This window comes from Anoplopoma fimbria, chromosome 11, assembly GCF_027596085.1.
Source record: "Anoplopoma fimbria isolate UVic2021 breed Golden Eagle Sablefish chromosome 11, Afim_UVic_2022, whole genome shotgun sequence".
Classification (NCBI taxonomy): domain Eukaryota; kingdom Metazoa; phylum Chordata; class Actinopteri; order Perciformes; family Anoplopomatidae; genus Anoplopoma; species Anoplopoma fimbria.
The window spans coordinates 22,681,236-22,694,306 of record NC_072459.1 but is presented as its reverse complement, the minus strand read 5'-3'; the positions used below and the strand labels follow the sequence as shown (position 1 = coordinate 22,694,306).

Sequence of the window (13,071 nt, the reverse complement as noted above, 5' to 3'; positions counted from 1 at the left end):
AATCCATTGACGCTATGTACACTTAGTTACCTCTTTAGACTTACAGGAGGGGGGTGTTTGGAAGGAAATAATTAAAATGTATACATTATTATTATTATTATTGCTTTAGACACTTATATCAGATTAAACTTGTTTCAAGTCAAGCAAGGGTGGCGTAGAGTCTAGCTAGCTTATACTACTGAGCAAACTATAATACATCATGTTTCATCAGTTTATAACCTATTTTTCAAATTTACATTACAAGCCATACAAAAGTTAATTATTTATAGTGTTTAGTTGGAAGGATTTAGCATCGGTTGTCGTGGCCGAGTGGTTAAGGCGATGGACTAGAAATCCATTGGGGTCTCCCCGCGCAGGTTCGAATCCTGCCGACAACGTCATCTTTTACTCTCATGATGTCGTTTTGAATATATCGTACCAGCAAACTAAACATCTACATATTCGGGCAAAAAGAAGAAAGTGTAAGAAACGAAGTGACTGAGATCAGCAGCTAACAGTCTGAAGGAGACAATGCTGGTTATCTTCTTTAGATGACTAGAGACCAAATCCAAAATTGTTTCCAACATTATTCGAGACCAAGCTTTCATTAGAAGCGAATGAAATCATCTTTATTGTCTGTATCCTAACATCTAAGTGTCTCAGTGTAGGCCGTCGAATATCATTTAAAGAAATGTCTTTGTTGAGAAGTCGTTTCTCTCACAGGAAGGAAACCAGAGGGTTTCACTTGAGTGATATAGACCAGAAAACGTGGCTTATAATGGAGTGTTTGTGCCCACGTATTGGGTCTCTCATTCAGCATGTTCCTCTGATTATTATCATTGAAAATTGCGAAAATGAATGAAGTTGACAACACAAGTTTATCTATATTTTTCCAGGAAGTTTGGAGATCAGCCAGTAGGCAGCAGTAATGTACCACAAAAGACTGAACAGACAGCGTGCACCGGTCTCGGTACACACTCAGTCAGCTTAAATTAAAAATCGAAATAAAAAAAAAAAGACATGTTTGGCTATGTTTCTAGGGAGACAGTTGATAGCAGCAGTAAAAGACTAGCAGAGGTACAACGAGTCAATCCAAAGTTTGCAATACACAGGCTATTTGCATGAAGAGCAGTTTAACAAGTTAAATGGCCTCACTATAATGTAATGCCAGAATATGATATATATATATATATATATATATATGGAGGGAGAATATGATAGATAAATATGATATGTAAATATGGAGGTCAGTGTGTGTAGACTAGACTGAAGATGTCATTGACTATCATTTTATGACACTGAGGGACTGGCCCAAGCAGGTCACCAGTTCACACGGTGGTAATAATCTTCTCATCCCTGCACGAAATGTCACAGTCACTTGCAAATCCTCAAATCATCTTAAAAAAAATACCTGAGAGCGGTGGGCTTTTAATGCTGGCACGACTAGCCAGTCAAGCTCGAGAGACAACCCAACCCCGGGGGCAGAGGTCGAGTTTAGGCCTTACCTCTTTAGAAAAGCTTTTATTAGAATATTATAAGACTTTTATATGCATAGTGCCCATCAGAAAATGATATGTTGATTTGATTTGAATAACTGCCAGTGTCACCAGAGGTCAACTGAGGACCACACAGAGGTTACATTGCTGGTAAGTCTCATGAAGATGAATAGAAGCACTGGAGCAGCCTGATATCTCTCACAACTCAAATCCATTCCAGATGAGAGGGCTAGAAAGAGGACAGTGACGCTGATGTAACGGTGTCTGCTCAAGGCAGTCGGTGATAAAACAAAAAAATAAATAAATGAAAGCAGAGGAGTCAGATTGGAGAGGAGAGCGACAGCGACACGCCGAGTGCCGAGAGTCCAAATGTGGAGCAGACGGTGCAGCAGACCGTGGCTAACACGACGCTACAGATCTCGCTGAGCTCCAGCAGCAGCAGCAGCAGCGTGTTGTTGCATCCAGAGCTCTCCGGGCTTCTCTCTCCAAGAAATGAAATCATCAACCTTCTCTAACGCTTCCACAGAGAGACAGACACATGCGCATCATCTGCACCTCCAGAGACGGAGACTGACACTCTGGATGGGTTTCATAATGAAATGTGGCCTGATTTGTACTGAGTTGGCATTTAGATAGAGCTTCTGTCTGACTCACTCACTGCTGGTGTGTCTAGAAGATTTATAGATATTATATATGTGGATGTTTTTATGCAGCACAAGAATAACTCAGGCAGTATCATTAAACTATGTCTGGATGGGTAAAATAGAGGTTAGGATCTTAGAACTGATCTCTTTTATGATTGTATAGTTGCAAGTCACATAAGCCTAATGTAGTGTTCTGAATGGATTTTTCCCTTTAGGTTTTACGCACAGCTATCAAAGAATTGATTTGATTATTTTGTGTTAAATTTTTGATTCCAGGTTAGATATCAAAGCACAGATAAATAAAGTAACTCTCAAACCCCTCTTCCACATATGAAAAAAAGACAATATGCGCTTTCAACAAGCAACAATAATTCTGCCACAAAAAAAACCCAATCAAATCTTGCATGATAATCACTGACATGTATTGCCCAATTGTAAGCAAGTTCCAAGTCTGCAGGCGGATCATCACACTGCATGACATGTACGGGAACCACAGGTTACGCTGGGGAAATGAATGCATCTAAAACTACAGATATATTAAAAGCTAGGCTATTTACATTTGAAAGAAGTATCCCGTTTTCCCCTTTTATAAAGACTTAAGAGTCTGTTCGCTGACAATGTGACTCCTAATACTTTTATGTTTTCACATACAAACATTTCAATCTTTTTATCCCACCCAAAAAATTACAAAAAGTCCTAACATACCTCTCCGGAAATGTAGAAAACGTTTATTTTATCCTATAACTAGTGCTTGTGGTCACAGTGGCCACGCCTGATCAAAAGTGACAGATACCCCACTGCTATCTTAAAATTGTTTTGTTTTTTTAATACCCATGTCATTATTTCGAGAACGTTTTTCATTGTAATGACCTATAGGTTTTTTTTTTTCTTTTTCATCTCATTGGCAGCAATGAGCTTCCATACTCAGGTCCATGAGGGATGCAAATCTGTATCTAAAATATAGACCACAAGAACTGATTCTCATTTTTTAATAATTGCATTTTATTAATTGAAAAAAAACAACAAAAAAACAAAACAAATGCAAATAAAAAAAAGAGCAAAAAAACAAACAAAAAAACAGTATCATTAGGTAAGACAAGGCGAGAGACACTTAAATAAGAAGAGTTCCATGTTGGTGAGGATAAAAGGTGGAGGCGGTTCGATGTAGAAGGGGAGAGTAGGTGGGGGGGGGCGTTTTTTGGATGGGACATGTTGGATTATATACACTGTTTCTCACTGCAGGACTGGCAGGCCCCAATAGATGGGGGAGGAGGGGGTGGGGGGCTCAAAGTAGCAGGTCGGAGACACTGAAACACCAGAGAGAAAGGCACTATCCAGAGAGAACAAGAAGACAGCAACACAAACACGGGAAACAAAACACAAACACAAACAATACCGGAAATCAAAAGGCTTAACAAAAAAAGTGCTTGACCACACGCCACGTTAGACAAAAGAGGAGAAAAAATAAAACAACATCACTTAAGCTGATCTCTCAACTTTTTTTTAGCATAAAAGACAATCTCTCAGTTTTTCTGAACTGTTAATCTGTGCCAGCTGCAGATCTGTTGCCACGGTGACTTTACACAATGTGATTATCCAAAACTCGGCCTCTTTGCTACGTGCAGGTATAGCCGGGAGGAGAGTGTGTGTGTGTGTGTGTGTGTGTGTGTGTGTGTGTGTGTGTGTGTGTGTGTGTGTGTACATGCGGTGGATGCTCGTGAGTTTGCATGTGGACAACCAGAGCGTATCCTCCAAAAAAAGAAAAAAATGAAAAAAGAAACACCACTCTCCTGAATGAGTATCGACAGCGTCACCCGTCTTTTTTTTTTTAAATCCCTTGCACGGTTTGTGTAGTTCAGTTCTCCGACCTTGCTTCCCTCATGTGTTCATGTCTGTGGACTCCAGTCAGCTACATTCACTGCCCAAAGGTAAAAATGGCTGCAATAAATACATCGGCTTTGAAAAAAGGTGGCTGACCTTTTACACAGGGGGCTTTGTAATACAACAGCTCTTGCAGCGTTCATGCTTCTACTTGTTGGTCGACATTAGCTTCCTGACGGGATTAGTTTTCTTCTCAGAGAACTAACTTTGCTTTCCTTGCATCGTAGCCAGGTGGAACCTCTTTAAATTGGAATTTTATCACCCCTTAAATATCATGCTGTTATTATCTGAGAGCCCTCAGATAGATTCAGAAAAAAAAAGAAAAAAAAAGACAATTCAGCACATCCTAGAGCTACCATGTCTTATCCAGACTGACAAAAGATTGAACATAATTTACAAATTGAAAAAAAAAAAAAAAAAAAAATACAATTTGTGATGAGAGGTAAAACAGACAAACACATACAAATATATAATATATATTCTTAAAAAATGGATTCTCTCTATAGTTGATTTATTTATACAGCCGGCGGCTGATGTACAATGCTCTCGTGCCAATGATCTTACACATGGAAACTTGCAGTACTGTAGATTGCATCTTTTTTTTTTCCTCTCTTCTTTTTTGTACATTTTTAAAACCATTTCTTTTTTTTTTTTTTTTTTTTTTTACATTTTTTTCTTTAAAACAGAGTTAGGATTTATCGGTAGACATTTCATTTAGGTGATTAAAACAACATGCGGCAAAGGAAAAAAAAAAAAAAAAAAAAAAAAAAAAAGACACTAACAAGGGGCAGAATGTTAAGAAGTTAAGGAGAAGCCAGAAGCAGCGTTGGGGAGAATCATTTGGTTATCTTCACGGTTGGTGCACTACGCTTTAGTTTTTTTTCTTCTTTCCTGCATTTAGATTTCCCTCAAAGGCCGTTCAATCCTTCGCCGAGGCGTTCACTGAGCAGTGAAAGTTGATTTTTTTTTTTTTTTTTTTGCTCAGCTGCCGCCCTCACAGCGACGCCTACGGTAGCACTACTCCCATTATATCCCTCTCTCTCTCTTTTTCAGTTGTTTGCGTTCTTCCTGTCTGCTCCTGTTTATGGTGGGATGGCGTAGTAGGGGGGAGGGGGTGGTTGGGAGTTTGAAGGTAGAGGGACTGGTGGGGCTGATGAGATCAAGAACGATGACGATGATTGCTGCTGTGGTGGTTGTTGTTGTTGATGTTGTTGTTGTTGTCGTTTACATGGTCTGACTGTTTACATGTTCCGGTTGACGGGCGTGACGTAGTTGCGGGGGAACATGCCCGTTTGGCCGTGGCAGCCTCCTTTCCACCAGTTGGGGTCGGAGTTGTCCAGGACCTGGATGAAGTCTCCGCGTCGGAAGCCCAGCTCGCCTTCCTCCTGAGGGTCGAAGTCAAAGAGCGCCTGCACATATGTGGGATGCTGCGCGGGCAAAAGAAAGGACGGTTTAGGGAGACGGGTTGGACACAGTGTGATGAGATGATTGAAAAAAAAAAAAAAAAAAAAAAAGAAATATGTGACAGAATAAAAATACTGAGATAATTAACTTTCACACAGATTTCTGAGTTAATGCTGTCCAACGTAAAGACCTTGGAGTTATGACATTTGTACAATCTTTAAAACAAGCTCCCTCCTGCTATCCATCCATCTATCACACACATGTCTGCTCTAAATATATTACTGTCTTTCCCTCTGACTGTCTTACCTGCAACTTCTCCTCCTCTCTTTATTTCCTGTGTGGTTTTGGTCACACCTCCTCTCTTCTTCTCCCTGCAGCTGTCCCTCAGACCCGCCGGCTAATCTCCTCTGCCTACTGACGGCCAGATTCACTTGCATATCACCGAGAAGCCTTGATGTTGGTTTTTATATATATATATATTATATATATATATATATATAGCTCACATAAATAGTCCAAGCTTCAAGCTCTTTAGCTACACCTCACTGTTGCCGTCTTTACCTGCAGTTTAATACTGGCACACTCATTTATGACCGCAAATATCAAAAAGGCTGTCACAAGGAAGTGGTTGCAACCAGAGCCATCCGCCATTTAATAAGTGAAAGAAAAAATACATGACATGTATTTGATGTAGAGTTTGTCTTTTTGTTTTTTGCGGGATTTGGACAAAGTGGGCCGAGTACATTAAACCTTTAAGGTCGGACTGACTCGATGGGTTAGTTCGTTTGTGTTGTTGTGTGACTTTGGTGAATCTGAACCAACCCTTTAAAACACCAAACAAACTATCCGATGGAGGCAGATGTAGACCAGCACCTCCCATGTTCTGAGAGGTAAAATGACTGCTTTTGTCAAAAGAGGCTAGTGGCTTTGAAGAGAGCATAGATAACGGCTTCAGTTCCCCGTCGGAAAGGGCTGTCCGACGACGTTAAAGCGGTGAAAATATTCTAATTGTTCTATTAAGCGGCTAAATGATGTTCTGCTGTTGCTCCCGTCGTTGACAGAACACTGCTTTGCTTCTGTGTAGGTACTCCTGTGTGCTTCTACTACTAAATCTACTGTAATTATTACACCAACTATGTATAAGTTCCTCATACAACCCCACTTCAAAACATTTGAACCTTCCCTTTGACACACAATACCACAGCCATTACATTATTTTCCCCATGCCGGAGCTAGAAATCTATATATATTTAAGTTATATTTTACTCACAGTTTCAGAAAATAATAATATATATATATGAATTTTTAACATACATTTTTCATTAGGAATACTCTCAATCTATTCCGTGCATTCATACATCTGTTGTGTGTTAGAGGGAGGGCCAAATATCTTTATGAGTATTTATTATTAGAACTCAAAGTTAGATCCAATTTTATCTTCAAATAACACATGTTTACCGCTAAATCATTTATAAACCAAATCAAAGAAAATCGTACAGAGAGCATTTCTCTTGTGATTTTGGTTTTAGGAGTACAGCCTCGCTGCCAGTGTTTACTCCCCCTTAGGGATGTCAATTCTTACCTGGGGGACCTGCTCTATGTCTCGCAGGAAGATCTGTTGATTGCGGGAGACTGAGGTGGAGCGGTGGTAGTCCACCAGCTCGTTGAGCGAGTTAAACTTCACCACCCATAGGAAGTACTTTCCGGCCCCATCGCGAAGGACCTTGAAGTGCTGGACGTCATTTCCAAACCTGCACGGGGGCACAGAGAGGAAAACTGTGAGGAGGGGGGGAGTCAAGCAACGGTACAATCTCTGACAGACATGTGTGGTTTATTTTTAAGTCAAAGCACATTTCAATAAAAGGAAGTGGAGCACACAGACATTAACCCTGCTTATCAAACGCATTAAACGCGTCTGTGACAGACTGGCAGGTAACAGTCAAATGAACCAGTCAGCTACTATTGAACATCAGTGTGTTGCTGTTGTCCAGACAGTAAGAATGATCCGTATCTGAGCTTCAGCTTTACATGTGACCTGCTCTGAACTGATGTGTCTTTTAGGGAAGGTCAGAATGGAAAGACAGATAAAGAGGAAATGAGCTCTGTGTGCGTCAGCTAAAAAACAGTAAGTGCTGGTGGGGCTGATGTCGAAAAACACAATTCAAATCATAACCGGTGAACCTCAACCACCGGGGGGCGGCGCTGAGACCTCCCAACAACGAGGAAGAGGCTGATGACTCAGATATAGGATGAACCTCATCACTTCTGAGGAAGTTTTTGATGTAGAATGGTATTTCTAGAGAAAATAATTAGCGTGAATCGTGTTTCTTCTTCCTGTGCATCGGCGCGGTTTTACTCACTTCACAGAGAGGGAGAAGTCTCCCGGTGCACTCTCGCTCTCTCGGATGAGGAAGGCCCCGTCGTGCCTCTGTTTGTTTAGCATCTCCTCTGCTTTGGCGCGGGGAATCTTCCCGAAGAACCACCTGGAGGGGGAAGAGAACAGGTAACCGTAAGTATCGACTGAGCTGACTCAAAGCCAGCCCGAAGCCTTCTTCTTGCATAGAATGGATACATTTTTTTTAAATCCGAGAACATTTTAAAAAGCCTTACTTTGTGAATATAATGAAGGCACAACACTGAGCGTGTCTTATGTCCATTTTTTTTTGTTGCTTATTGTGCTAAGAGTAACAGGGGGAGCCCGGCCCATCATGCATTGAGCAAAAGGTTGGGTACACCTCTGACTTTGTCGGCCAAACTTTCTCATTTACACCTATGAGCAATTTAGAGTTTGAGTTCAGCTCGGCTAAAGTCTGAGGACGGAGGGAGGAAACGGTGGAGCTCAGAGTGAGAACGTGCAAACATCACACCTCCTGGTGGCTGACAGCTTTGACATTGTGGAGAGGGTGCTAACCACCGATACCCAAAGCTGCCCAGTGTGCACATTGACATATTTATCTTTGGACCGTATAGAGGGAACCCTCTGTCACCAACAAGAGTCACAATACTGTCTGTCACATCAGGAAGTAAGGCAAAAGTTACACTTTGATAGCCAGTCCTGTGGAGCTGCACTGTCCATCCGTGAACCAGGAAGTAGATTAGTCATTATGTTATTATAGTGGGAAAGATAACACAAACTAGAATTAATGTCTCAGGGTTGAATTCCTCGGCCAACCAGCCAGGTTGCAGTTTACATCCATGTCTGTCTTTTATTTCATCACTTCATCATTTTATCCTGTTTGTGTGAAATTGTCATAATTAGCAGGAAAATTCTTGAGTTCTTGCCCAAAACTTGTTTTTGGGAGCTCACAGGGACCTTTGGTTTTTTTCTAATCTGTTCATCCTTGAGTCCAAGATGAGGTTTGTGCCAAATTTAAAAGACTTTCCCTTCAGGCGTTCCTGAGACATCGCGTTCACAGATTCAACTTGACATTTAAATACACAGTTTTTCCATCACTTCTTAAGTGGCAAACATTTATCTTTAGCTGCATATTTGCTGCTAATGTAGAACTGTGAGTAAACCCAGACAGAGGGAATGAGTGAGGGTGATTAAGATGGATGCAGAGAGGGCGGGGGAGACAAATGGGAGACAAAGCCAGAAGAAGCTCTTTCGTTTGTGTAAATAATTAAAAAGTACAGTCAGCCAAAAGATGACATCTTGGCTGCTTTACACGAAGGTGAAAAATCAATAATGAAATGGCCGACTCTTGATCTGGCAGCAAAAGCAAGTCGAGTCTCTCTCAGCGATGGAGCCAATGAAACAGCAGGAGGAGTGGAACGACTGGCACTACTACCAGCGACACACACCTCTCCACCGCTCTACTTCTCACTGTTGGGCAGGGAGGGGGGGGAAAGATGTGTGTTTACAAACAGAGAGGACTCGGACTTGGAGCGGAGCCACGCTCTATTGTGCCACGCTGTATAGGGCAGCTGCGTGTGCGTGTCTGTCGGGGCCGCGTGGGTGGCTGGTGCATTTTTCGGGTGGCACTCAGCTGTCACCACAATGGGAGGCCAAGGCTAACTCGAGCCACTCCATCACTGCCGCCGCTGTTCCCTAGTCCATTACTGCAGCGGGTAGTTTTCACAAATCAGAACATTTACTGCAAATCTATATTTAACCCAGAAACAAGGTGATGCAATATTGCACTAAAATCTTACACAGTGTAGTGCATCGTAAGTCTGGATGAAATGATAGCGAATAGTGTGCCGGTTTAGGGAAAATGTCATTAAATACAACTTTTGATTACGTCCCAGGATGTGGTTACATTTTCAAACGGAGACCATTAAGGCAGGCCAACATAAGACATTAGTCGACCTCGCACAAATCACAGCAGTCTGGGATTTGTAGTTCTTCTGGGATACAGCCTTCATGCAACTTTTGTCCGCTGGCTGTTTCACAATAAAAAGCTGCAGAGAATTATCTGCACTTTCAAAAGCAGGTACCCTCAGCGTGTGTGGCTGGGGGAACGCACGCACAGTCAGCGGCCTCATTCAGTGCTGAAATGAAGTTTGAAGAATAGAATAAGAACATTCAGCCATACTCGTTCAAATTCAGAAACTGTTACCCTGCTGTTGAACTCAGCATTTGTAACACAAAGCCGTGCTTCGCTGCCTAAGAGCCAGGTCAGATCTTCTCTTGAGTAGAAATTCCAGGTCCTGCACATGCACAGCCTGCTAAAGTGGCACAGCCTTTTCCTGCTCTCGTTGATGTGGTTGGTTTGAGTGGCAGGCAGTCAAATTAATCCCAAACCCCCCGATGAGAATAATTATCGATTAATTATAATAAATGAATGATCAATTTGAGGGGTGAACTTTACGTCACGAGTGGAACAGGAAGTGATAACTGAAGTATGGCGACGTTGTTGGCTGAGATATGCTAAATATTCCAACTTCCGACTGTCTTCAGTCATACGGTCTGCTAATAAAACAAATCCATCCATCAAATAAGAACATTCGACAATTTTATCAGAACGCTTTAATTCAAGATGATAACGCTGATCTACATACAGTAATAGAATAAACTGTTAAGATAGACTGTTTTTTTTCAATAACGAGACAATTACTTTTACGTTTTTGTTTATGACCATTTATCCAAATAATTCATCTTTTGCTACATGGCATGCAGCATTTTGCAGAAAGCATCGCCCTCTATAGTATGACAGAGCAAAAGCTGCAACCCCCTTTGAGAGCCTTGATTCTAATGATTATGAGAGGTTCAGTGTTGGGAGTTAAATATTGATTCCCCGTAACCATAATAAAGACAATGAGGACTTGAGTTTGTTACACTTTCACAAAGGGCAGAAAAAAAAAAAAAAAGACCAACACAATCACATCCCCCACTGCAAAAAAAAAAAAGAAGGTATATCTGATTGCACCCCAGCAATGATGCAATAAGGTCAATATTCAATTAAGCGTAAGAGGCCTGGAGCACATTATTAAAGAGAGAGCTAATCTGGCACTGAGGTGAAGTCCTCTGAGGTTCCTGCTGCCAGCGGTTCTCTGAAGTGCTTTCATACAAAATTGAGTAGCAAAATGTGTATCATATGTTGCACGACATGTACAGTATATGGCACACTTTCATAAATGCATCCACACAAAGACACAGATACACAATAGAGAAGTGAGAAGAGAGAAACTGGCATGGACGATACTTACGGATGGGCCTTCATCTCTATGTAGTTCTTGGGAATGAAGCCATCTTTTCCATTTAGCTCCGCCTTGTACCAGTTCTGATCACACTCTTCATTTAATACCTGGTGTTGACAAAAACAAAGAGAGAGAGAGCGAGAAAGAGGAGTCGTTCAGGTTAGTGCCGAGCACAAATGTCAACAATGGACAGCAATCAACCTCCTAAATTTAGCTTTGAGCAATTTCCTTTCATTTCCTGTGAATTCAGAAGGTGCACGCACTGTGTGTTAAGGGAACTGCTTGGTAAATATTAGGAAACTACAAAACCAACAGCGGGCAAATATAATCAAACAAAAACTATTTGAAACGCTTGGAAAGAATCTTCTAATTAAAAGCACGGATAACGTGTCTCTACGTGAGCTACCTCTAGCAAAGGAGACTCATTTAGCAGAACGCCTCATGACACAGACAGCTGTGAGGGCGTTCGTGTCTGACTGAGTGTGACTATGGTGCAGGTGTGTTGGTCTGATGGTGCATCAGTGTGTGTCAAAGTTAATAAGTGAGTGTCACTTTTGGCTTAGTGTGAGCGTGCTTATGAGCGGCGGGTCGCGCTGGGAGACGGTAACCTTCACGCTGCAGCAGCTGATTTATCTAGAAAAACGGTGGCCATGACAGTTCCATTCACAACTTGAAACGTTTCCTTCCCCCTGTAGGGATTTTAAAAGCCACGCTATGTCACTCAAGATATGTGGATTATTTTTAAGCCATTTTAAAAAAACGAACAAAGAGTGTGTCATCTATGTGGTTCAAACTACGAACCACTTCCTCTGCCACTGTCTCCGTGACTGGGACAGTAGCAGAGGAAGCGCGGTGAATAGTAGGGTTTTGCCGTGTTTGTGGAGGTACTGAATGGGATGTGTGAGATTTGAGAAAACTAATGTTCTGATACAACTTTGCAGTTGTGAAACGCGGCCTCCGTTTACTTCAATTCATCGGCGCAGTTTTTCGGATTCTACGTTCAACATGGAGGCATGCGTGAAAAACAAAGTTTTCTTCAAGAACTCAAGGAAACAGGCAGTGAGTTACTGATGTGACGATGGGACAAAATAGGATTTTATTTCTGATCAAGATAAATAACAACGGACTATGGTCAATTTCCATTAAGGGGACAGTACCTTGAAAAAAACTGTATCGCTCGCTATCATGGTAAAGAAGTGAAAAAATGTTTTAATGGAGACCTTATTTCTGATAACATATTGCTTGTTTACAAAAAAAAGTTAAAAAAAATGTTGGGGTATTTAACAAAGTTAAGATGACAGTATGTTTCAGTGACAATTTGACAGTTTAAAGCATATTTTGATGATTATCTGGATTATATCGTGAATCGCAACTATTTTGGCCTGGATACTTTAATACCTATTCCTTAAATATCTTCCATGTCTTAGCTGATATATAAATGGTCATTTTGTGTGTGAATATTCCTTTAAAAAGATAAACAAACCTCATATTAAGACAAGAAAAAAAAAGGACCGTAATCATTTCTGAGGAAAAGCGGTGCACAATATTCATCCTTACACTAATGTGAAATCTTTGTTGCAACGTCTACAGACATGTACAAATTTCAGAGGAAAACTAAGCAACAGTGCCAAGTCACATGGCCTTCATCTGAACAATGTTGCAAAAGAAAGTCAGAGTCCCATTCGATAAACTCAGCCACCTCAACCTATGGCCACCAAATGCCAGAAGCCTGAAAAGCAACAGAAAAAAAAAAAAAAAAAAAAAAAAAAAGAAAAAGATGTGATACACGTTGTCACTCGTTTGATTCTTTGAGCAGCTTGAAGTAAAGCTCGGCTAGCATTCATCTCAGCGCTGTCATCCAGTCAGACTGAACCTTGTGCTGAAGAATGACCCAGTTTTAAACAGAAGAGTTACACCACACAAGATCACAACTCATCTGCATAATTAAAATAAATAAATTCTAAATTCTAATGTTTTTGGCTATGGTAGGCACACAATCCTTAACCCAGCTGAAGTTTGGCAAC

General features: G+C 41.1%; 1 protein-coding gene and 1 non-coding gene across 3 annotated transcripts in view; one reads left to right on the top strand and one right to left on the bottom strand.

The window, feature by feature from the left end:
• Positions 1-295: 295 nt before the first annotated feature.
• trnas-aga (transfer RNA serine (anticodon AGA)) lies at positions 296-377 on the top strand. The gene has a single exon. It is a non-coding gene; the product is annotated as a tRNA-Ser (tRNA).
• Positions 378-3,123: 2,746 nt separating this feature from the next.
• Positions 3,124-13,071, bottom strand: part of grb2b (growth factor receptor-bound protein 2b) — a 28,704-nt gene continuing 18,756 nt past the window's right edge. For both annotated transcript variants that reach the window (XM_054607086.1, XM_054607085.1), the window contains exons 3-6: positions 11,057-11,154; positions 7,765-7,887; positions 6,987-7,155; positions 3,124-5,427 (exon numbers count right to left, since the gene is read on the bottom strand). In XM_054607086.1, the coding sequence (XP_054463061.1) occupies positions 5,242-5,427; positions 6,987-7,155; positions 7,765-7,887; positions 11,057-11,154 (576 nt within the window). In that variant the 3' untranslated portion in view covers positions 3,124-5,241. The remainder of the gene's footprint in view (positions 5,428-6,986; positions 7,156-7,764; positions 7,888-11,056; positions 11,155-13,071) is intronic.